The sequence below is a fragment of the Perca flavescens genome, chromosome 19 (assembly GCF_004354835.1).
Source record: "Perca flavescens isolate YP-PL-M2 chromosome 19, PFLA_1.0, whole genome shotgun sequence".
NCBI lineage: Eukaryota > Metazoa > Chordata > Actinopteri > Perciformes > Percidae > Perca > Perca flavescens.
Window position 1 is genome coordinate 25,428,542 of NC_041349.1, and position 25,194 is coordinate 25,453,735.

At 42.6% G+C, this 25,194-nt stretch overlaps 1 protein-coding gene across 2 annotated transcripts in view; it reads right to left on the reverse strand.

Annotated features, from left to right (window-relative positions):
* Nucleotides 1-25,194, reverse strand: part of nlgn2a (neuroligin 2a) — a 214,469-nt gene that overhangs the window by 114,840 nt on the left and 74,435 nt on the right. For both annotated transcript variants that reach the window (XM_028564269.1, XM_028564268.1), the window contains one exon: nt 15,175-16,079. In XM_028564269.1, coding sequence (XP_028420070.1) covers nt 15,175-15,682 — 508 coding nt within the window. In that variant the 5' untranslated portion in view covers nt 15,683-16,079. The remainder of the gene's footprint in view (nt 1-15,174; nt 16,080-25,194) is intronic.

Consider the following 25,194-nt stretch of genomic DNA (forward strand, 5'->3'; position numbering starts at 1 on the left):
AAGGAGGTAACACAATGGTGATTGAGATTCCTGGACAGTTAGTGAAGCGTTTCGTTCATCACCAGACCCGCTCTTCAACTTACTGGTGTGTGGAGCAGCGTACTGTTTTTCAGCTTCAACGGGCGGACAAACCAAGAAAAGAGCGACGGCTACAAGCGATGGGACTTCACGATCAAGTTAAAGTGACTTTAACACCTGCAATTACCACTAATCACCATAAATGCTGCCAAAGAAAACCAAATGAAGATCTTTGAGATTGTAGTTTAAAAACAAAGCAATGCCCACTTGCAACCCCTTGCCACTGGATGTATATATGTCTACCAGTTGTGACAGGTTCAACTAAAAACTTCTCTATTTGAGTCCAAAAGAGATAAAAAAAAACTTTCAGTAGTTCACAAGAAATCAAATCGAAAATTAAAGGAAAGTATGAAAAACAAAATGTATCCCCTAGCGAAGCCTAGAAAAGCAAAGCAGTGCACAACTAATGGCAGCTAACTACTGAGCATCCTGCAAGGTCAATTTAAGCCACTGCCGGGTCAAAGGAATAGCCGGAGTAGTTTCCAAAAATGGTTTTTATCTACAGAATTTCCTCCAAAGTGAGTAGAAAATAGTGAATGAGATAATAGAAACAGCCATGAGTGGGAGAAACGGAGAATGAGGCTTTACATTTGATTTGGTTGTATGTGCACACGTGTCAGGACTGGCTCCCCTGGCGCTGTCCATGGTGCTGAAATGTGAGCAGACATCAGTGTGCAGTGCATGCTGCTGCTCTTTTTGCCTTGTGTTACAACACAGCCCAGGCCAAATGAAACAGACTGACTGCACAATGCACAATGGTATGGTAGTAAGTTCTTGATTAATGACCATTGACTGCACACTACATTAGGGCTGGGCGATATATCGATATTATATCGATATCGTGATAGGAGACTAGATATCGTCTTAGATTTTGGATATTGTAATATCGTGATATGACATAAGTGTTTTTTCCTGGTTTTAAAGGCTGCATTACAGTGAAGTGATGTACTTTTCTGAACTTACCAGACTGTTGTAACTGTTCTATTATTAATGACTATTTATCTAAAATCTAAGTGTGAAGATATTTTGTTAAAGCACCAACTGTCAACTCTAGAATATATCGCCGCAATATTGATATCGAGGTATTTGGTCAAGAATATCATGATATCTGATCTTCTCTATATCGCCCAGCCCTATATTAGAAAATATGGGATGTAGAAATAAGCGCTGAAAATGTGTAGAAGAAAAATTTAACAATTTAAAACGTTGGAAAAAACTAAAACAAACCTTATGGAGCTTTGATTTCAAAAAAGGTACTCCTGTTGTTATATAGTTATGTTTACATTTTATTGTTATTTGAACAGCTGAGCATTTAATCATGAACAAGGTGAAGAAACCTGTTTATTATTTATTCATTTGATTTTGCAACTGTTCACTGAAATAGCCGGTTTCTATGAAACTACATGTGACATGTCATATTTGGCTTTGACTGAACTGCTCTCACTTTGCGGAAAAAATATCGGGATATATATCGTATATCGATATTCAGCCAAAATATATCGGGACATGACTTTTGGTCCATATCGCCCAGCCCTACACTACATTTTACCTTACACTGCAGAATCATATGTGGACAGTTTAAAAAAATAAAAAATAAAAAGATGCATTTCAGTAAACGCATCTATGGAATCATTTTGAGAATGATCCAAAACTGTGTGGTACTGATGCATTGACTTTTATCTTACTGGAACACATCAGCACACATTGTTTCCACCAGAGGAGGAAGAGGCCTTACCTCTGAATAACCTCTTGCTCTCTCTGTCTATCCTTCCACCCTCCTTTCGTTGAATCTCTCCTTTTTTCTCTTCTCGTTCTCTCTGCTTTGACCATTCAGCGTGTGTGTGTGTGTGTGTTTCCATGTGTGTTTGCAGGAGGGGTCATTTGCATTCATTGCCACTGGCCACCTCAGCTTCAGAAGCCCTGAAGAGACGACCCTTTGAGCTGTATTGAAAGAGATGGAGTGTGCGTGTGTGTGTGTGTGTGTGTGTGTGTGTGTGTGTGGAAGGGAGAGAGGCGGATGGGAGGTAAAGAGTGAGAAAAGGCAATATATTTCATAATGCAGAATGAGTATGTGTATGTACATGTGTCCTTGGGCCAACAAGTGTGTGTGACTAAGTGTGTACATGAACCAAGTGTGTGTGTGTGTGTGTGTGTGTTTGTGTGCATACATCTTCAGTAACTTAGCCTTGGGGCATACCAGAGCCATTATTAATCCCCTGACAGCTGAATTCTGCTTTTTGGTTCAGGTTGCTGGGCTCTTTGATCCTACTATAGTCTTTTCTCAAGGTTGCTTTAATAACAAGTAGGCTTCCAGTCTGAGAACCCGATCTGTTTCCAATTTCCACAGACATAGGGAACAGAGGTAGGCATTATCCTGTTAAAGGTCCAGTCTATACTATAATCCTTTATAAACTAGTAGAATTACTTGATTTCTTCTTTCTCCAAGTGCTTCTTCTATTCTATTCAAAAATAATTTCTATTCGGTAATTATTTCTCTTTAAAAACTAAACATGAATGTCTTATATCAGTTTCACTCAGTTCAATTATACAATTCAATACATTCCAGCAACACTTACCTGTTCCTATACTCCAGCTTATCTCTATCACGCAGCATTTCCACAATACTGTTGGTCTCATTAACAACACGGTAACAGGACAGCTGACCACGCTGGCCTGAAAGGGCCGACTCAGCAGTTCAGAATGCAAACTGTATCAATAAACTGGAAGATTAATTATAAAAAGGCAAACACACTGAGAACCGAGGACAATTTATGACTGCCCATTCCCATGGTACATTATATGACAAACCTGAACGCCGTTTATCCTGATTGTGACAGTCTGGTGGTAATGTTAGCGGAGGTTGGGCTGAAAAAGCAGCACTAAAGCACTACAAATATACAAACAAGTACTGTATATACTAATATAACACAAAAATACAAGAGAGTACCAAGAGTGTTAGGAATAACATTTTTGCAATAAACAACCACATTCTCCTTCCAACATAGAAGTAAATATCCAGCTATCATACAGGAGAAGATCATACAGGAGATATTATGAGGCAAATATTGAAGCTACTAAAGCTCTTTAAAATTGAAAGCTTACTTTCTGCATGTTCAAACTTCAACACAGTTGATGGAGAAGTTGGCTAGTGTCACATTTGTTATGTATTTTCAGCTGGTTGTTATTGGTATACTTGTAGTCTATATCCACAACGTTCCACACTGGTGCCGCCGGGAATTCCGCTGGCTCACACTCTTTTTGGCCAGATGTCCGTTTCCTTCCTCTTTCTTTGTGTTGGCGTTCTAAACTCCGGTGGATTTATGAGGACTATGGTTAACTCCTCCTCAGATCTCTGCAGGGTAAATCCCCCAAAAATTGGTTTAAAGAAATGGCAATAAACCAGAGCACGTTTGTCTCCCATCCCGGAATGCAGTGTGGACTAGTTAGACTAGTATATTTGAAAAGTTTGAGTGAAGTATTTTTAACAAATTGGAACAGATCTTATTGAGACATTTAAAGAGAGACTTGAAGAGAGAGACCAGGAGTCGCCCGTGTTTCTTAGCGTGACTCTGAACCGCTGCCCCACCTGAGCTTATTTTTCAATAGAATGTTTAATTGATAGGCAAGGGTACATCAGACTTCATCAAATCCCATTAGATGTACTCCATCAATCCCCCAGAGTTAAATCAGATGGTATCCCAGATTGTGCTGGAGCGCTGCTACAGAAGCAGAGCCAAAAGAATGTGCATAGTGAAAGCCTGGGAGCTTATTATTTAAGTACTGTTGTAAAGTCAATTCACTCTCCTGTTGCTAAAACGGTCATTTAAATGGACTGTCAACGGCTAAATCCTATTTCTGCCTCCATCGCTCATCCAAAGCATATGGTGATGACTGGGAAGCTGTGGGAAGAATTTCAGGTGGGAGGCAGGGGGGCACGATTCAGAGGAAATGAAGGGGGGTATGTGTGTGTGTGTGTGTGTGTGTGTGTGTGTGTGTGTATGGTATTGAAAAGTAAAGGGAAGACAGGTTGGGCGAAAAGGGTGGCAATGCATGAAGAGGAGAGATAACATGAGCTGAATGAGAGGAAAAGAGAGAGAGAGAAAGATGGGGGGAGGACAGGCGAGTCGATCAAACCCATGAATGCAACGGCTAAAAAACACACACACACACACACACACACACACACACACACACACACACACATACAACTGAGATTATTAGGATCATGTGACGCGTACACACACCCGCAGAATACTAAAACCCACCCATGCATGCATCACACACTCCCTCTTTCTCTCCCTCTCTCCGGCTTACAGGCTATAAATAGCTGGAACTGCTAATTCCTTCATTCAGAATGCATGCAGTCTTTGATGCACGTCCTGACAGGAAGAAACAGGAAGTGGTGGATAGTTGCCAAGACAACCCCCCCCCACCCCACCCACCCACCCACCACTCCCTGGTTCTCATCCTCTCTTCATTTCAGTGTCTCTCACTTAACTATACTGTTGCTTCTCAGCCTCCTTCAGAGGCTAACTGAAAGCTTCAAATTTTTGATCAATACCATAATCTGGCAGTGTACTCCATCTCAGTCGTGTAATCACATTATGAAAGCGCCGCATTCGCTCGCATCCACAATAAGTAAAGATACCGAGTAAATTATGCAAATAATTTCTCCAATGCCAGTCATTATCGATATCCACAGAGATTATTTTAACACAGTTACACTTCAAATGTTCCAAATCGATTCAATGTTTTTTTCCTTATAACGTCAACAATGACTTTGAATGTTCAAGCTCTGAAAAACACGCCGGGCAAAATGTGAGTGTTCTGTGACGTAGAACAAACGGAACTAGGCGCAGCAGGCCTGTAAAGTTTTGGATTTCTCCAGGGGTGTTCATGGCGCTGTTATATGAATACAATATGAAATATGAATACAATATGAATTTAAAGTTGTACAGTTTGACAGGGTGGTGTATTTGTGTGAGCCTTTTTTAAAACCAGAACCAAAGAGCAAAAGTGTGAATGAAGAATAAATGAATAAATGAATGAATGAGAAAAGTTAAAATGTGGAGGGCCAAAAAGGAGAAGGAAAACTAAAAAAAAAAAAAAAACACCTGTTTAATGTGAAATTTCCTCAATAAGGAGTTTGATATCAAACACTTGTTGTAAATATCTCCTCTCAATGATTAGATATTTACTGGATTCTGGATGCTAATTTGTTCAAATATTGTGGTGTGGTTAGTCTATGTGTAACTGCAATTAATACATTTCCGGGGATATTTGTCCTCCTTTTACCACTATTTTCTATTCAGTGGGACCATATTATGCTGTTTTTTTTTTTATTATATTCAAAACTTTCAAAACATCTATAATAATCGTGATTGCTGTTCTGTTTTTCCAACTATCTCATTTTTGATGACATAGCAAGGGTGCCTTATTGAAAGTGTTAATGTGTTTTTTTTTTTTTTTTGTTTTATCTGTTGACCGTGGCGTCAACTTGATGTGATAAATTGTGTGACTATATACTGTAAATTAACAAGATTCAAGATTCAAAATCCTTTATTGAAAAGGTGCTCCAAGCGATGTTGGGTGACGTCACTTCTTGTTGACGTTCAAAGTATTGTCAAACAAAACGGAGGCTAGCTCGCCCCCCCCTCCTCCTCATCCCGTCTCCTCCCCCTCCCTTCCGCGCAATAACCCCACAACCCCCACCCCCAAATCCTTCTTGTCGGTTATTGTCTGGAACGCTGGAACACTGTTTGTTATGTTTGGTGGTGCAGGTTGGTACAGTTTGTTTTTGTTGGCGTTTGTGGAGCCTGGGCTGTCTACAGAGACCGCAGTGTGTTCAGGGGACAGGCAGCTCATGGATAGCGAGGAGATGTTGTAAAAAATAAAATATTGTAGCCTAAAAAAAAATATTGTAGCCTAAAAAATGCATGACATTGCTTAGAGCACCTTTAATCCCACAATGGGGAAAATGGGTAAACACTGTTGCAGCAGTAAGGGATAGGAAGAAAACGTAGAAGACACAGATAAACAAACAATAAATAAATATCAGTAAAGAGAATAAATATTAGCTTGCCTTTTGTCATGTTATCAAAATGTTGCGTGTTTAAGAGCTACAAATCAGGAAATAACCAATAGTGCAGTTAAGATTCAAGCAGTGGGCAGAAATGCAGTTATGGTGCACTACACTTGTAAACAAATGGATCTCTGCAGGATTGCCGACCATCTCAAATGACGCAAGAAATACACTTTAAGGAAGTAAAATGTTAGTCCACACTCAGATTTCAAAACTTTTAAAACTATACGCAATTATAAAATTGGACTGCATCCCACGAGGAGAAATTTCACAGTTCTCTCTCAAAATCTAAAAACACCCTGCAAGATTTGAAAGAAAACAAGTCCATCACACACTACACATTATTAAGAGCTTTTTATCTCTCCCTCTTTCACACCCACAGACACACACTGACTCCCTTTTCTCACGCCGGTTCTGCCCAGCTCCTCTCTTTGTCTGCACACTTATGATTTGTCTTGTAAGACATGTCAGCCTCAGTAGTTCTGGACACATTTCTAATAACCTTTTTCCTCCATTTCAACAGTCCATCAAACCCACGGGCTACACCAGCTTAGCAGTCAGCAATTTTAAAACCCGCTTCTCTCCTTCCCCTCAGCTCATGGTTAATATTGGATATTGTAGTTCTCTGCTGAAAGGAGTGATGTTACCGTTCAGATCCATGCTAATATCAAACAGAGATAGAGCTTTTTTCCCCCTGGGGCACCGTCTTGGCATCTTTACTGACGTGCCGAGTGCTTTCTCCGCAATCTTTTTGTTTGTTGTGTAGCTACAAAATCACGAGCTAGCTAGGAGGGTGATGTCCCCATTGTTAACCCCACCTACAAAGCTGACTGGTTGACTGCTTCTCCATCTGGTGGAAGACGGGCAACTTCTAACCTATTTCAATCGCTGAACAAGTCTGAGATGTGGGCAATTCAGAGATGTGGATGCCTAAAAAGTTGAGTTACACTTTACTTGAAGGTATCTACATAAGAGTGACATGGTACTGTCATGAACACATGACACGGTCATGACACATGAACCCTAACTCTAACCATAACCCTAAGTTGTCATGACAAAAACCGAATGACACTTAATGACAGAAGCGTTAAGTCATAAGTGTTCATGACTTGTTTATAATGTTTATGCCACGTTCATAACAGTGTCATGTCACTCTTATGTAGATACCTTCAAGTAAAGTGTAACCAAGAGTTGTATTAAAAAAACATCAACATCAAGTTCAGAATCACTAATATTTTTAAGTCACATAACTGTTGTTAAAGGTCCAAAAAGGTATTGTAAAAAGTGAGATTTTGATTATAAAGCAGATCCAGGTGCTATAAAAACACTATAAATATCCAAACACTCCATCAGAGAAATGCACACAGCCTGTATTCAGAAACTGTGCCTTTAAACGAGCCGTCAGGACTTCCGTACGGTTGTGATGTCACAACTATACTATATATTTGTACAAAGTGCCGCTACAATGCCGTTACAGTCATTCCCCGGCTGCAATGACGGTGCACATGTGGAACACGCGGAAACGCTGAACTATCAGAGCAGACTTTTTCGGGAGGGTGGTTTAAAGAGACGGGCGTTTCAGACAGAGGGTGAATACAGGTACATTCAGACAGACAGTATGAGAACAATAATGTTTTTTGTTTTAGCATAAAAGCATGAAAACATGTTCTAGTCAAACTGGAAAATGAGCATAATATGGGACCTTAAATGTGTTGGTCCTTTTAGTACACTCTGTGGCTGCCAGTGGCCTTTTACTAGCAATGTATAGGACTGTCCTAGATGAATGGAACCCTGGCTGATTTGATTGTCTCTTCACCCTCACCACCTCCTGGAGAAAGACAAAGCCTCTGACCGCGCAGGCCTGTCGCTGTCTGCTCCACTGAACCTCAGGGTAGAGCAGAGAGGATGCGAGGGGAGGGAGAGGAGGGAGGTGAAACACGAGAGGAGGCGCAAAAGCAAAGATGGACTCTGTCAGATTTGGTTTGTGAGGGTTGGACCAGAGGGTGGATGAGACCCTCTGCTCTGACCTCCATCTTCTATAATATGACAACTACCTAGAGACGTCTGACTTCAGTTATTACTCTCTGCTTCTCAGTCTGTCCTTGTCTGTTTATAAAGCCGGTCTCCTTCAGTTCTGGCGAGTGTGCTCACATGAAAGAAAACTTTTGGGGTAGTGTGCACAGTATACTGAGGGAGAGACGGACATTCCCCTGTCCCTTGGGAGATACAGGCACCCATGTAACATGTTACAGCAATTGTTCATTCTGATAGGAAGTGTATTCTGCCTGCAGAAAGATGGCGATGTATTTTTCCCTCCATCATGCCTTTTTTGTCCCATGTTTGTTCTTTAAAGGGTATCAAGTGTGGCTGGCAGGTGAAAGAGATGGCATAATGAAAGAGATGGAGTAGTATAATCTGGCATCAGAAGAAAAAAAAAAAAAATGTGGATATATCATATATCCACTGCTGCATGCTGGCACTTCTCTCTCTCTTTCCATTATTTATCTGTTTGTTTTATCTCTTTGATTTATTTATTCATCTCTAGCCCTTTGGTGATGCCGACGTTGCGGCGCAGCCCTCGGCCGCGCTTTTATTTTGTTAGTATTGAACCCTTCTTGATGAATCTCCTCAGAAAATTGAAATATTGCAGAACAGGGAGATGTGGGGGTTTGAGTTTGATGCATGGAGATGGATGAAGTATTGGATGGAATAATTCATAAAGGCCCCCAGCTCGCACCCTGCAGCTCAGCCCAAGAAGCACGGAGCTGACAACGCTGAGGTTAGCGGTTCAAATCCCCGGGGATTATCTGGCAAAACTGATGTATATCCTCCTCGAGCGGGACTAATTGAATAGAACTAGCAGCTCAAAAGGCACTTTGTAACAGCTAATCAGGGTTAAACCTCAGCCTACCACCAATAAAGTTCTTAGCGTAGACGAGTCTGTCTCTGTTTGTTCAAGATCCATGCTCGTCTATTTTGTTCTAGAATTCAAATCGTTCATTTATTTTTATATTTTTTTTATATTGATTTTAGAATGCTTATTTACACCCCTCACCAGCAGGACGTCAGCATTTTATGAGCAATTTATGTGAGTATCCCGTCTGTGGCTGCATGTTTGTCAAACATTAGATGCCGTAGAGCAGCCTAGCTGTAGGTGATTGCTGGTTCTTGTGAAGTTAACCTACAGAAATAGCCATCTGAAAGCTTATCTTGGGATGTGGGACATGCGTATTGATACTGTATATTGGTTGGCCATAAGCCAATCAGAAATTGTCGAACAGATGGGTGGGAAGTGGTTTGAAGGTAACAGGAAGGAACGAACAGACCAATACAAAAAATATGCTTCCCTTCATGAAATGGTGCATCTTGGGTTTGCTTCCCTGTCTTGGAAAATATCCACTGCAAAAATATGGAAAAGATAATACTCTCAAGAATAATCAACGGAAGAAGTTGTGAGAAAGTAGTGCGATGCCTGGTCGAGGGGGTTTTAAATCAAGCTTTTTTGAGCAAGTAGGAAAAGGACACAGTTATGAATGTAAAGAGCTAAAGCACGAGTGGACTCCACACAGCCAGTAAAGACGCTACACAGCAGGTGTTGTGGGTCTACGGACAAGACTTCTATGGTCTAAGGCTGAGTCTTACTTCTCTTATTTGATATCTCCTTGGGCCTCTGCCAAACTGGAAGTTGTTCTGGCCCTACTTTGTAAAGGCCATCTGAAAGCTCATATTCCTGCCCCAAGGAGCGAGGATGGAGGAGGGATCCCTGAGGAGCTACGAGCGAGGAAACACGAGTGCAGCCTTCCCGGAAGCCTTGCAGCTGAAAGCCATTGCTAACTCCGATCAGCTGACAAATTCATGTGACGCTTCAGAGGAAAGGACGTTGGATCCCTCTGAAAGCACATTTCCTTGTTTCCTCTCTCCTCCCATGATTTCCTTTGTCTCTCCCATGCTTCCTCGTTGGGACAGACTAAGACGCGAGGAAGGGAAGCAAGTGGAGGAACCGTGGATGAAATTTAAGAGAACTGAGATTCAGCCTTAGACTTCTTCTGAAACCCAAACACAGTTCCTCCTAATGCTTACCATACACTAGAAGACTTTAAAAAGACACAATCCCACATCTAAAAGACAACCATCTCGCTTGTTGGTAAAACATTTACAGCAAGTTCCCATTTAAGGGCTGTGGAGTCCAGCTCCTCCGACTTATTTACCATGAAGTCTTGCTCTGTGTTAGTGGCTGCTGACTGCTGAGAGAAGCATGCGGTTTGTCTGCGGGCCTTAGGCAGCAGCAGGCGGTCTTTCCCTCCCTTCCCCATCGTCCATCGATCCACCGTGACTCTGCAGGAGCCAGATGAAAGCCTCTCGCTATGATTTATGGGATGTCATCTCCAGGGGAACCGGTGGAGCCCCTCCCTGCGTTTGGTGTAAGAGCAATCTGCCGGCGGGCAAAACCAGTTTCTCTGGGTCCTAAGGCCTGATATTCTACCACAGGTACAAGTTGGGTTTATAGTCAACACTTTATATAGATAACATTATAGTGGTATTCCAATCCATGCCATCAATGCATTCTTATAGAGTCCTTAGCAAAGCTAAGACAGGGCCATCCATCACAGAAAACTACTTACTGTACTATTTAAAAAACCTGCCAAGTAAAAGGGTCACAACGAGTATTCTGTATTTGCATGTATATACCGTTTGTCTTGTTTATCATAATATATAAATAATGATGCATGTGTTGAGAGCAATGTTAAAACCTAAGATTGATGAAGTAACAAGAAATATTGCTCCAGGCTCTAAAATATTCATACAGTATACTGGAAGTAATAACATCCAGAAGCACTAAAATCCTCAAGTGCATATTTGATTTCAAGTTTCTGTTAAACCTGCAGTGTGGACAGTTGACGCATGCTTATGACATATGCCTGATCGATCACTTTAATCCTTTTATTATGTTTATATATATATATATCTAAGCGCACGGCGTGAAGTGCATGGCGCAGGTGCGTTTAGGGTGTGTATGAATTCCCTTTTGCTAGTATATATATATATCTGGAGCATTTTCCGCTATAGCTTCTTCCGCCATAGTCCTAGCTGCTGCTCCCTTGCTATGGTCTTTCCCCCATTCCCGCCCCTTTTAGCTCTGGCTGGTTGACATAAAACGCATCACTTCGGGTGCGCCAGCGTGGGAACAACAGCGGCATACTGAGAATTACAGACAGCCTGGCGGTGATAGGCTTAATCTGCATTGTGTAAACTCGTTTGGCAAGGGCCTGAATGTAACGGACCATAATTAATATGTAAAAGTCCCGCACTCCAGCTTTAATCAGATAGTAACAAGTGTAATTTTGTATTATTACTGTAATAAGAGATATTAGTTATGTTCCCTTTCTTGCTTTTTTTTTGCCCTTAAGTATTACAAATTCAGAAACATATTTATTCATCAGTGCAACGGATTTAATGAAAAAATTACAACACATGGCTAGTTTAGCAACTTACTAAGTGCTTAAGTATTAATTAAGGAGCCATGTGTAACCACCAAATGTTAGCGCATTTGTTTATCTATGAACAAACACACACATTCATGTTAGAGTGTCCCACTTTCCTCCATTTGCACTGATGGCAGCATTAGGAAGTAATTCTGCAGGCTTAATCCACTTAAAATTAGAGGAGGTTTTTAAGGATTCTGTCTTAAGGGCGCCCTATAAAAAAGATACAAGTATAGGCCTCGGGAGATTCTGGGATGCAGCATTCCTTTTAAAAAGTACGAAGAATAGAAGTGGGTTCAATGGCAAGAGAAGATGGGATAGGATGAGTGTGTTACCATGGGAGCATATTCAACGTTGTGTGGTGGTGAGTGTCCCCTGCGAGTTTTGATCTACTGCCCAAAAGCTTTTCCCTCTTCTTTCCCCTCTCTTCTGCTTTCCTCTTCGCCTCCCTTCCCTCCTCTCCCAGCAGATGTAAAAAATAATGACTTCAAATCAATGCAGGAGGAGAAGCAGAGGAAAGGAGGAGCAAAGAGAAAGACAATCCTGGAGCTGTTGGAGGAGTGCTGAGGCTAGCAGTGTCATGCCTGCCCTGACCACTATAAATCTACCAGCAATGATGAAGAGGGATGAAGTCCATATATTGCAACTACATGTTTTTAACGGTAAGGGCCCTATCTTGCACGCAGCGTAGTCCGACGCAAGTGTCTTTGCTAGTTTAAGACCGACGCAGTTGTCAGTTTCCCGTCCAGTTTTTTTTTTTTTTTACCTTTATTTATTCAGGGAAGGTTCACTGAGAGGCAGCATCTCTTTTGCAGGAACGCCCTGATCACAATCACACAGTTCCACGTTCATACCTGGAAGCTGCCCAGTACAACCACAGTCTGATCTGCTGGCCACTGAGCAGCTCTTTTTGCCCTTATGAACCATGCGCCCGGCACACGGACCCTTTTTTCCGCTGTTAAACTAGCAAAAGGGAATTCATACACACCCTAAACGCACCTGCGCCATGCACTTCATGCCGTGCGCTTACATCGTCAAAATAGTGCCCTAAGACATATTTATCCTAATTCTATATAGTTGCAATTAGGGCTGCAACTACCTACCTACAGACCTACCTCCACTGGGCCAACAATAACATGTAGGGCGGACTAAAGTATACATACCTTTTTAGTGCATAGAATACTAAGCTATTGAAATAATTGTTGGCATGATTTTAGAAATTCATGTTTTAATGTTAAACATTCTGTACATGTGGCACACTGAATCCTAATGGGCCAGTAAGTTTTTCCACAAATTTCTTCTTGCTAATAATATGTTGGATTAATGTTAAAATAAAAATGAACAATCATTTGGTGCCCCCCATGCACATTCAATCAGGGAATTTTTCCAATTCTCTTTTTCTTCATCATACTGTGCCAAACCTGGGGACACAGAACGGGAGGGGCAAAATGTATTTAAGCCCAGTTATGTTTGTTGTTTAAAATATTCTGTAAATAAACGGTGACGCTCCAGCAAGAGCAGAGTGCAGGATTTTTTCATCAAAAATGAGTCAAACCGAATGAATCGATCATCAAAATAGTTCATTCAATAGTTGACAACTAATTGATTAATCTTTGCAGCTCTAGCTGCAATCTCGGTATTATATACAGTCACTATTTTACACCTGTGTGACATTTCCAGTGAGTGCACTGTACACCAATGGGACAGTGTGTAAGCAGTGAGTAGCTGGGAGTGTGAGTATGTCTCTCTGTAAATTTCCATCAAGTCGTACATCTCACACAAAAAAAACAAGAGGAAAAAAAAACAAGCTGTGCGACAGTGTGAAATGACTCAAGACCTGATGTATAGTGTTCTATATGCGCCCAAGGAGCTATAAGTGGCGATGACGGGTGGGGTGTCGAGGGCTGAGGCTGAAGTGTTGGAGTGGAGAGGCGGAAGGAAGGAAGGACGGAAGAAAGGCTGTTGAGCTGTGAGGGGCTAAAAAAAAAAAAAAAAAGTCCAGTCAAGTGATGGAAGTGCTGACAGGGACGGTGGAAATCAGTGCCTCATCACTATACTGACATACACATCAATGTGCACATACAGACAGCAGGAGAGACTCTGATGAATACAAACATGAAGGCACACACACACACACACACACACACACACACAGTGATATTGATACTGTCAAAGCAGACGATGCAGGATTCTTTTCTAGTTGAATTTTTATGTTTAAACGGTGTGTGTATGTGCTGATGAAAAAAACAACACTTTTGGTCCACACTACACCGATTGTGTTAGTGAAGTAAGTTGCTTTTCTGAGGACCTCCAGTTGTTTGAGGTCAAACCAAGAAACACTTTGCACCTGGGAAACTCTGACCAACCTGATTCCTACAGCCTTCTCTCTTTTTTTGAAAGGTGCTGGCTTTGTGCAGCTCATAACAGAAATGAAAAGACAAATGTCAAACACGTCTTGCAATACCCTGGGCAAGGAAAGTGAGAGAGATGGGTGATGGAAATCTCTGCTCTTCATATCACACCTGCCGACAAAATGGAAATATTTCTCTTTTATTGCTCGCACATCTAATAGTGCCCGGGCAGGCAAAAACATCTGCAGAAAGATGTGAGTTGAGAGAAGAGGGTTCTTGACGAAAAAAAAAGGGAGAAAATTCAAATGTCACCTAATCCTTTTCTCATAAAGTACCCGGAAAGGGATTCAGTCCGGCCCTTTGTTCTCTGGCTTTGTAACACCTTGAATGGGATGTTCTGTAAAACCACGGTAGTGTAATTGAAAAGGTATTTGACCCTCCATGGAATATTGTGCATATTGTTTCTTACCCCCCAACACACACATATGCAATATTTATGATGTTTAAAGTGCATGAACCTGGAAAAGAATCGTAACATTCACAAGAGTTTTCCACATTAAGTTGACTTCCCTAGGCTTCTCTCCCTAATTGACCGTTCGCTAAGCCCCTACCCTGAAAAGCGATTGTCAAATCATAGCGTAGCAACTGTAACTAGGCACGGCAGGCCTGTCGAGCTTTGAATTTCTCTGCATGTTGAAGCGGTGCAGTAAGAGCCACACTCTGTATAGGAAGAGTGTGGTATAGGATAGGTGGGATAGGTAGCTTTCGCCCTCGATGTTTGCACACAACATTTTTTTTTATGTAGCCATCAAGTGAATATTTGAATCCCCCTCCGCGTTTCCAACCAGCTCATGAAGGTAATATCTGCCAGCTTCATTTCAGCTGAAAAAAAGAGACGGTCGGTGCCTAGAAATGAGAAGAGAACAATTTCTACAAATCTGAACGACCCATTGTTGTCAGAATGGCAGGATTTAAGGAACATATTTCCGGTGATGAATCGGCCCCCGTATTCATTTTAAACTATAATATGTACTGGGCGAGTATGGGAAGCTTGACGGGCATAGCAAGAGTCACTAAGGGGACTGGGGCTTAGCGAACAGTCAATTATCTCTTAAGTCTTCCCATTAAATGCCTTATCTCCCAGCCTCCCCCAAACCTTCATTCAATACTCTCCACTCACCATCCTCCGTGGGCACGTAGACATTCAGGTAGAGGCAGTCCTCGCTCTGGTTCTGGATGTATCCCGCCGCCACGTCCAGGTTGTCTGTGAACCACACGGGCAGCATAATCTCCGGCAGCACGCCGTGGACGTTCTGTGGGCACACGGGGGCAAACTGCGTGGCGTTGCGGATCTCCTGCCAGGATCCCGGGGCTTCGGGCGGCTGAAAGCGGCGGTCGCCGATGGGCGCCGTGGCGTAGGGGACGCCCAGGTACTGCTCCACGGGGCCCAGGATCTCATTGTTTAAGTCCTTCTTGATACCTCGGATCTTGCCGTAGTTGGTGGTGACTATGGGGTGTTTGGAAGGGTCTATCTTCTGGCTCGAGGCCAGGCTGAAGAGGAGGATGAGGCCTAGCGCACCCATTAGGCACCAGTCTGTCATGAGACTAAGGGGCCGCGTCCTGGACAACAAACCCCGCCGCCTTTGTTTACTCAGAGCAAGTGGAAGGGGGTACATGACTGGATTCATACTGTTCAGCCACCTGCTTCTAGTCTGTTTTGGAGCACTTCAGTCTTATTTTTTGGGAGAGAATAGGGATTATGACCAACACTCTGGAAGGTAAAGCATAAGAGGGGGATTAAAAACAAAAGCAGGCAGACCCTGAAAGACTAAAAGGAGCTTTTACAGAGGTCTGATCAAGAGCGAAGGTGAGATGGAAGGCAAAGCAGTTGCTGGGGGAAAGAAGGGTCCTTGGGGTGCTGGAGAAAAGGAGGCCGGGCCCCTCGGTGTGGGACGTCAGGTCAGTGTTGATTCTGAGCAACAAGGAGCCGAAACGCTTCCCCAGCCATGGTTCTGTTGCGTTCCATCCCTATTGGTCTTCTATCATCCAGATCATTTGATTGACGTTTCTTACGACCACTGAATTCTGCAGCATGAGACAGGGGGAAGGGGAGGGAAGAGATATAAAAGGGCAGCGACACATACAGAGAGAAAACAATTAAATAAAAACAGAAAGAGAGGGGGGGCAAAGAGGGGTGAGGGAGAGAGAAAGATAAGAGAGATTATAGTTTATCTGAAGCAGAAATATATTAAATGTCGTGAGCGCAACACTTCCCCTTCAACTGTTGCCGAGTGAAAAATATTTCCTGAAATGAAAGTGGTGGAAATGAACAGACAGTATTGTTGAGATCAAGAAAATAATAAAAGAAATAATAATAATAAAAAAAGGACTCATTTTGGGATCATTTCATGCGGTCATCAACGTGTTTCGCTTCACATCATTACATCACAGATGGAAAAAGCGCAGTTCTCCGGCGTGTAGGGGAACTCAGGAAATGCATTCCTTGTGACCACATTCTAGCTCGCCTGGTTTTTGCAAGATTATCTAACCCGTGGAAATCCTCATGTTCTCTATACTCCATGTATTGAGTGCACATTTCTACACAACCCTCCATATCTATTATGCATGAAAACCCTAAACTGTCCTGGTCTGACCTGCATCCCGAATCCCGCCAGGTGAACTGTGTTTAACCTGCCAGCTTAGCCCTAACACATCTCTGCAGATAATGTAGTGCAGCTGATGTATTCACACCGCTATCATCAAGTCTTCCTCTAACAACACTGCGACTGATGCCTCAATATTTGTGGTTATTAATTTCCTAAAGGCTTCAGTGCTGGTTCTGGAGATAAAAAAAGAAAAAAAGTACAGGAGAAAGCGTAGAGTCCAAGCAGAGTAGAGGCTAGAGATTAGGGTGGGCCTTTCACTGCCCAGTAGGGTCAAAAGTCAATAATGTGCGCCTGTAAGCAGCTTATAACAACCCGGGACACTTTTGGGCTACATGCAGAGCACAGAGACGCACACAGTAAGCCTTAATTGACCCACACATGAATGAGTGTCCACACACTGTATACTCATTCATGTACTCTAATGTGAAAATGGGCAAATCCTCATGTAACAGACCCAGTCAGAAATGCACAAGGCATGGATGAGATTATACCGTCATAACATTGTTGGGTGGTGTTATGTAATGGTAAGGGGGCAAACACCCTAGCAGTAATGAAGACTGTACAGGAAAAACAAAGGAATCTCTTTTATGTTCACACACCGACACACACACACTCTATTTGCGTCTTATCTGATTTTTAAAATTCACCGTTACCTCTTTCTCTCTTTCACGCTCTCTCTTGCTTTATCACCATGCCATAATTGTCCCATTTAAAGTCATCATTACCGTATTATTGCATCGCCTGCACCCACTGAAGCGCCTCTGTGTTTTTTTGTTGTCTTTTTTTTCCTATTCTCCCACTGCCAATAAAGCCATTTGAATTTGAAAGTATGGGAGTTGAGTGCCCTGAGGCAAGACGGCAGATAATTAGAGTATATAGGCTGATGAGCAGGCGAGCGCTCTCACTCACACTGATGTAAGACATACAAATAAGAAGGCTCATTCATGTAATAATAAAGGTTCTTATGTACCGTACAACAAGCTATTTGAGGGGACGATGTGCTTGCAGGGGGAGGGGGGTGTGGTAAAAACACATTTGCGTCCTCTCAGAAATCGGTAATTGCCAGCGAGTCTGTAAAATCTGCAATCTTTTGTCATCATTGTCTTCTTTTGGTACAGTGCGTTCAGCCTAAATATATTGGTGTCCGCCTTTTGTTCCTCTCAGTGTGGACTTTGTTGTTCTACCCACGCGCCAGTGTGTGTGTGTGTGTGTGTGTGTGTGTGTGTGTGTGTGTGTGTGTCTGCGAGCGTACCCTCTCACAGTGAAAGCGGGCAGCAAGATGTGTGCTCTAATTAAACCACAGAGAGTCTAGAGGCCGGCCGGCTTTGCGCTGCGCGCAGGGACGAGCGCTCCACCCACCCACACACACATTTACCATTAAACTTTCATCCTTCAAAACACATAAAAGAGACTGGGAGATAGAAGGCCAGAGATGAAGGCAGAGAAATAAAGGAGCAGGGATAGCGAGAGACAAATCAGAGATGAGAAGTGAGAATGTAGATGGAGAGGAAACAGGTCCTGGTGTTAATGAAAAGCTCCTCTCTAGTGAGTAGAGGCCCTTCAGAGTCTTTGAGTAAGAGCCACGTGTGGCGCTGCTTCCCTGACCTTGGGGCCTCTTAGAGAAGTGGACATCTAAAAGATTCCCATCCTAAGGCCCACGGAGGGGGCCAACTGGACTGCTCTCGCCCTAAACCTGCACCTCAAGCCTGGGCAGGCACAGAGGGCAGCAGAAGCCCACACAAGCCAGAATCCTTGGGAAAAATCCAAGGCTCTGGCAGGCGTGAGTGTGCCTGGAGGGACCTTCCGATTTTCGGGGGTGCATCTGAGTGTTTAATTGCTAATTGGCTCAATTAGAAGGCCTAATTAGTCCAGCTTCGCTGTGAGCAGTAGGGGAGCTTAAGTGATTGATGAAGCAGAGATGGAGAGACAAAGTGGGGACTGATGGGAGAAGAGCTGAGCATGGACACTCCATGCAGACATACAGGATAGATACAGTATATACACTGGAGTGTGTGCGGTATTTGGAGTGCAAGTAGCATACACTATCACACTGACAGACAAAGATTTAAAGGCACGGGTTCTCCTGAAACACTGCATCTCCGGGCATTTCGCGCAGCACTATCACATGCATGCACACTCATGCATGTCAACAGGAGAATGTTTTTCCTCAAAAACAGAGAGAAAAGGAGAGCAAAGGGGGGGGGGGACACCACATGGGTTGTCCAGTGGCAGACCATCAGTGTAAACCTCATCTTTCCCAGCACCCGCCCTCTCTCACTCGGTGTATCTCATCTAAATGTGCTCCACCGAGAAACCTCTGGAGGACAAAGCAATACAAAGGATTCTATTTTCAATTTTCTTTTCACCAAGCCCGTTTACTGCAGGCCCTGCTGCTACAGGGCTGGGTGACGCTGTACACGATTGAGGATGAGCACAAAAAGATGCAAAACAATGGTGAAAATCTTTTCCATGACCAAACATTATTCAAATTGGGTACAAACTGGGCCTTTAGCAAACATTTATATCCACAGCGACGCACAATCTGCAAGCAGCGAGGTGTCCGGCGCCATGCTTAAGGACACTCAAACCTGCAAGCTCTTGCTCTCATAGACAGCTGTGCCGTTCATCACTTAGAGACGACGTGGTCAAACTAGGACCTAAGGCTGTTGGCCAGAACCCAACCTGTTAGACACTTTAATCTGCCACACAAAACTCTAAGTGATACAATTTTGTTGCTTAATTTGTTAACCTGAAATGTCTCCTGTCTGCTGACAAATTCCAATAGACGGTTGCGGTAATTGTCTTATTATTAGGCCCACGGCTAGGCTATAACAATTTCACCATTGCTCAGTACAGTCAATATCCACTCTGCTGCTGCAAAAAAAGAAAAGAATGCTGTGTAAAAGAGGAGTCGACGGCGAATTCTGAGCATACAACGCAGAACGGACAGCTAAAGACTTCTCAGTGAGGTGGAGAAGAAAGCAGAATGACTGATCCGTCAGAATCTGTTGAAGAGTACAACATCAGACACCATTTTCCCGGCACCTAAACTGAAAGGGAAATAGGGAGCTTAATGTCTGGTATATGTCTGAACTCCTTTATTTTAATTGCTTTAGATATACTTAAAGGAATAGCTTGGCATTTTGGGAAACTCTGCTCCATTTTCTTGCAGAGGGGCAGATTAGAAGATATTACTGTTGTATCCATATGATTAATATGCGCTCAGCCAAGAAACAGTGCTGCATATAACCACCAGAGAAAACGCAATATGTCTTTTCTACACTCATCACACAGATATGAAATGTTAACAGTGAGCTTTAGAGGTGCTGGTAGGTGGGTTTTGTTGCCTCTGGAAAGAGCCAGGCTAGCTAATCCCCTGTTCCAGTGTTTATGCTAAGCTAAGATAAACTAGCTGTCAAACTTATTTGGCCACTACGGGGCAGGGGAAACAATCTATGAGCACAGCATTGACATATTATCATCAGTTGATATGGCAACGTGGTTAGCAAACAGTAGCCTAATTACTAGGGCTGGGTATAGGTACTTAATACATTTAAAGCTTCAGTGCGTAACTTTTTCATATGAACGAACGTTACATTTAAACCATTGCCAAATGAGTTGATACAAAGCGTAAGGTATTGACCGAAATATCCCAGTCGCAAGTAGTATCAAAATGTTGCCAGCCAAACCGGTAAATTCATTTGATCCTTCTTGTACCCAGGTTTAGAAAAAAATCTGGTATCTGTATCACCCTAAGAATAACACATCCAGATAGACAGATATTAGAGTGGTAGCAATCTCCTCATGTACCTTTCGTCAAATCGAAAAGGCATTTTACACAAAATGTCGAACTATTTCTTTAAAGTGAAGGAACATGAACCACACTGCTCAACGTGATACTCCTTTAACAGAGAACTCTTTGCAGCGAGGGAATAATGAGGGGTTAGATTTATTTGACACCGTTTTGAAGAAGTGAATCCGCTGTGGGGTAGTGTAACAACAAATGGGTCATCAAACCTATTAAAGGGATATCACCTTTGGGTGAAAACACAAGACAGAGTAAAACAAGTCAAACCTGAAAACGGAGGAAGTAGCATTGATCAGGAAGCACTGTGAGGAGGCGTGTTGAAGCTTTGCCATTCTGTCAATGTGTTGGTGACACATTGTATATGATAATTATGATAAAAACGCAGTAACACAGACTATGTCTTGAAACATCTAAGTCCCAGCAAAAATAGACTGTTCTAAGTTTTAGAACATTCTGCATAATAGATAATGGACAATTGGATTGCATTACACTTCGCAGGTTTTTTTTTTTTTTTTTTTTGCCTTTCTCTTGTGTGTGTGTGAACATTTTCTCCCTCATTAATTACAACATTGGTCTCGCCAGAGATCATATTCCACAAATTATTAATTGTCCTTTATTCTGCGGATCTCTACTTCAAAACTGACACCAGACTTTGATGTTGTTGCCATGACATGGAGAGCTGCTTCACTGCTCATATTAAAGAAAAGAATGAGATAAAGTGCTTATGATTCCATGTTTTTTAACAGCAGGCCCACTTTGTTATCGTTAATTGCTGTGAGGAGTGTTCTGCACCACTTTAATGTGCTGTGACAAAGGCTTCCTCGAATTAACCTGCTGTTAATCTTCCATGTGAAGGCCATGTCTCTGCTCAGGGTGACTGCAGTGTGATCACTGAGTGTGATTGAAACTGCACCTCATTTGGGAGGAAATAAGCATTGTTCCTTTATGTTTCTAAAGCCTGTGTGTGGATTTAAATTAGATGAAGTTGTGTAATTAACTTGTGTATAAATCAAACAGGAAATGGTGATTTTGTGGAACATGGTTTGATGCTTGAGCCTTTTCATTTCCAACTATACTCTTTTATGTTTTGCATTTGGCTCTTCTGCTGGACTTTAAGACAAAGTAAGACATGGTTTATGAGTGCCGGTAGCAATATTAACACCTTAAAGATAAACCTTCTTTTCATTCAACAAAAGAAGCCAACTTTCTCGAATGTTAAATGCTGCCCTAACACAGCAGAATTACAAGACCAAGGTTGAATTTGAATGAAGAACCATTTGATTAAAGAATAAGTAAAGACAAGTACAAATCAGATCAGAGATCAAGGTTTTCACAGATCCAAAACAGACTCTTGGAAAAAACCTACCAAACCTGAACATTAATGTTGACAAAAATGAGACTCAATCCAAATGGGACCCGAGGACTTGCATGAAGCCCAAGTAAACCAAGACGGGACGAATCATAAAAAAACAAACTTTAATAAGCTTTAATAAAAAACTAAAAAAATTAACAATACTAAAGCCTACTGTATTGGACCAAGATCCAACACAGACCCATGGAAAATCTATCCAAACTCAACCTGCAACATTACTTTTTTTTTAAAAAAAGGGATCAAAGGACCATCAGAACCAGACAGAAATAGAAAAACCCAAAGAAAAATAGACCTAACCCAAAATACAGTGTACTCAAACACAACTTATAACAGAACACTCCATGATTTAATAAGCAGCCCTGATCGAAAAAAAAAGGACCAATATAAATTCATCACTTCAGAGGACGCGCATTTCTCTTGTAATGATTATGACGCACCAACACATTCTACTCACATTGCGGCAAAAAGCGACGCTTGGTCGGGTGCCTTTGGCGTTTGTAATTGACGTACAAAGTCTTTGTTAGCGTCATATTTACACGCTCTGGGTCGGGACTCATGGCGTCACTATTTGACGCTCTCGGGTTTCGCGTCTAGCCTTTGGCGTCATATTTAGACGTGCTTGGTCGGGACTCTAGGTGTCACTTTTGGACGCTCTGAGTCCTGTCCTCCGTACGCGGATTTTCGGTCTTTCATACTACTCACTACCATCTTAATACTACGTCATGTAACAGCACGTCCCATACAGATGCTAAAGGGGGATTTTTGCGTCGGTGTCTGACACTAAGAGTGGGTTGGACACACCATTTCATCAGAGTTGTTAACTCAGGTATTAGAGTATGATAAAACATTGGCCTGAACCCTTGGCTATAGAACAGAACCCAACCTGGACCCAGTTAGTTACACTGAACACATTTTGGACTCAAATCCTTGGTCTTTCAGTTACAGGGAACCAGGAGGACCAGTGAAGACCTATACCAAACCTTCAGTGACAACTTACTTGACAATACTCTGTGCTACTTATACATTTTTGTCGGTAAGGTAACATATCATGCTGTACTCTTCTCTGCTGTCTGTTTTCTCAATACATACATGGTTTGTGGCTCTTTTGCTCAAATGTTTCCCCAGTTTCCCTCCAGTGGACAAATCAGCCTGGAGATCGCAGTCTCAGAATCGAATCCATCACCATTCTGCCACATAGCTTACCGAGCACAATCTAAATCCCACCAAAACCAATTCCACCCAATTCTACTCCAATACAGCCGCAGAACCACCCACTAAGTCCTCGCCTGTAATTGCTTGCCAACTCTCTCTCCGTTTTGTGTTTCCAGTCGGTCTGTCAGTGCACTGGGTTCAACTTAATGATAGATAATAACCTGACTTTGCCAGGCAGGTGGTGCAGGAATTCAGTGCGTGAAGGGTGCTGGACGGATGAGGGCCAGAGTAACTGCCTTATCTTGAGGGTCAGGAGGAAGAAAGACAGACCGGCAGACAAATGAAGACGAATCAAAGCAGTTGCATGAACAAAGTGCCTGCACATTTACCATGTCAGCCAAGCACGAACACACAAATACATTAGGCTCATTATCATCTCAAGGAGTTCAAGGTCTGACAGTATTTGAATCAGCTCATTTGTTTTTACATTTGCTAATTAATACATCAAGGCTGAGACATGAAAATTGGACATTTGAACGTCAATATGTCCATGTGACTGTTTGGAAATTTGTCCGTATGCACGTATCCGCGTATTTATATATTTACGCAAAAATCTGATGTTGTTTGGAGTCCGTATGTCCGTGCTGTCAGTGTGTGTGCGCTTGACAGCAGTTTGATGTGTTGATCGCAAAGTAATTTTGAGGGCATGGTAGAGTGGATGCTGAGTGGTTGAACAGAAAAAGGGCCATTTTATCTCTGCAGATGCCACATTAATGCCAAGAGATGGGGAGGACATAAGTGTGTGTGTGTGTGTGTGTGTGTGTGTGTGTGTGTGTGTGTTTGTATGTTTTCCGTCATGCTGACAGCCTCTGTGTGGGCTCCAAATAGAAAAGAGCCGGCGGCCAGGTCAGTGCTCACTCTGGCTCCTGTTAATGCCTTATTTTTTTATTATTTTTCAGCCCTCCATCTCTCTCTCACTCGGGCCAGAATTCAACACATAGCTGAAGGGAGGATGTATGTTAGGAAGATGGAGACCTATAAAGAGCAGACCAATCAACTAACATTGAGCAACATTGTTAGATCATGGCGGTTATAAGCCTTCTGTTTTTATTTATTTTTTTGCAATAGCGTTTGAATACAACCGGCCTTAGTCCGTGGAATTTTCTAGCTTATAAAGAAACAAACATGCATGATTATTTTATTGTTATCAATCAAAATACATAATTGAATAAAACATCTAAAACATATGAAGTAGTTTCAATGAAATCATATACTTTGAAGCCAGGTAATGTCACTATGCATGCATCTAGGTTTTCAATGGCACGTAAGGATTTCATGGAGATACATGTATGTATACGTGTATCTCCACTTGAAAGGAAAATGTATACATTTTCCTGTGTATAAACCTGATTTTCAGGTGAGAAGATAAGCAAATCTTAAAAGATCAACCTGCTCTTCATCCCACTCCTATAACACTGTCATACTCAGGATGGATAGTTTTTTTCAAAGTATGAAAAATCAACTCAGCAGGACCAGAGATATTTAGTCCTAGCCCTGATAGTAGTGTCTAATGTAGCCTTGAACAGCTAGCCTCGAGCAAAAAAGAGGTGGTTACAGAGGTCGGGTGACATCACTTCTTTCTAAAGCGTGATTTATGCTTCTGCGTAAAAACTACGCAGTGGCTGCGTACGTAGGTGCATGGAGACACGGACCCTACGCCGGACCCTACGCCGGACCCTACGCCGGACCCTACGCCGGACCCTACGCCGGACCCTACGCCGGACCCTACGCAGGACCCTACTCTGGACCCTACGCCGGACTCTACGCCGGACCCTACGCCGGACCCTACGCCGGACCCTACGCCGGACCCTATGCCGTAGCCTGACGTGCACCTCCCAAAAAATTTAACTACACATCGTGGTGACGCATGTCGCTCGGAAGTGGCTGGGTAGCGTAGCATTTCCCACAGACTCATTTCCAAGTTCTCCTTCTCCATAAGCAACATGGAATCAAGGAAAGGGTTAATTTTTCCTGCTACAGATTTGCTACAGACCCCCCTACACACACACACACACACACACACACACACACACACACACGCCGGCCCTGCTATTCTCTTAAAGAGATCGACGCACACACCAACGCACAAGAAAGCTCTGCGTGGAGCCTCCACAGATTTGTTTCAATTTCAAACTTGTCTTT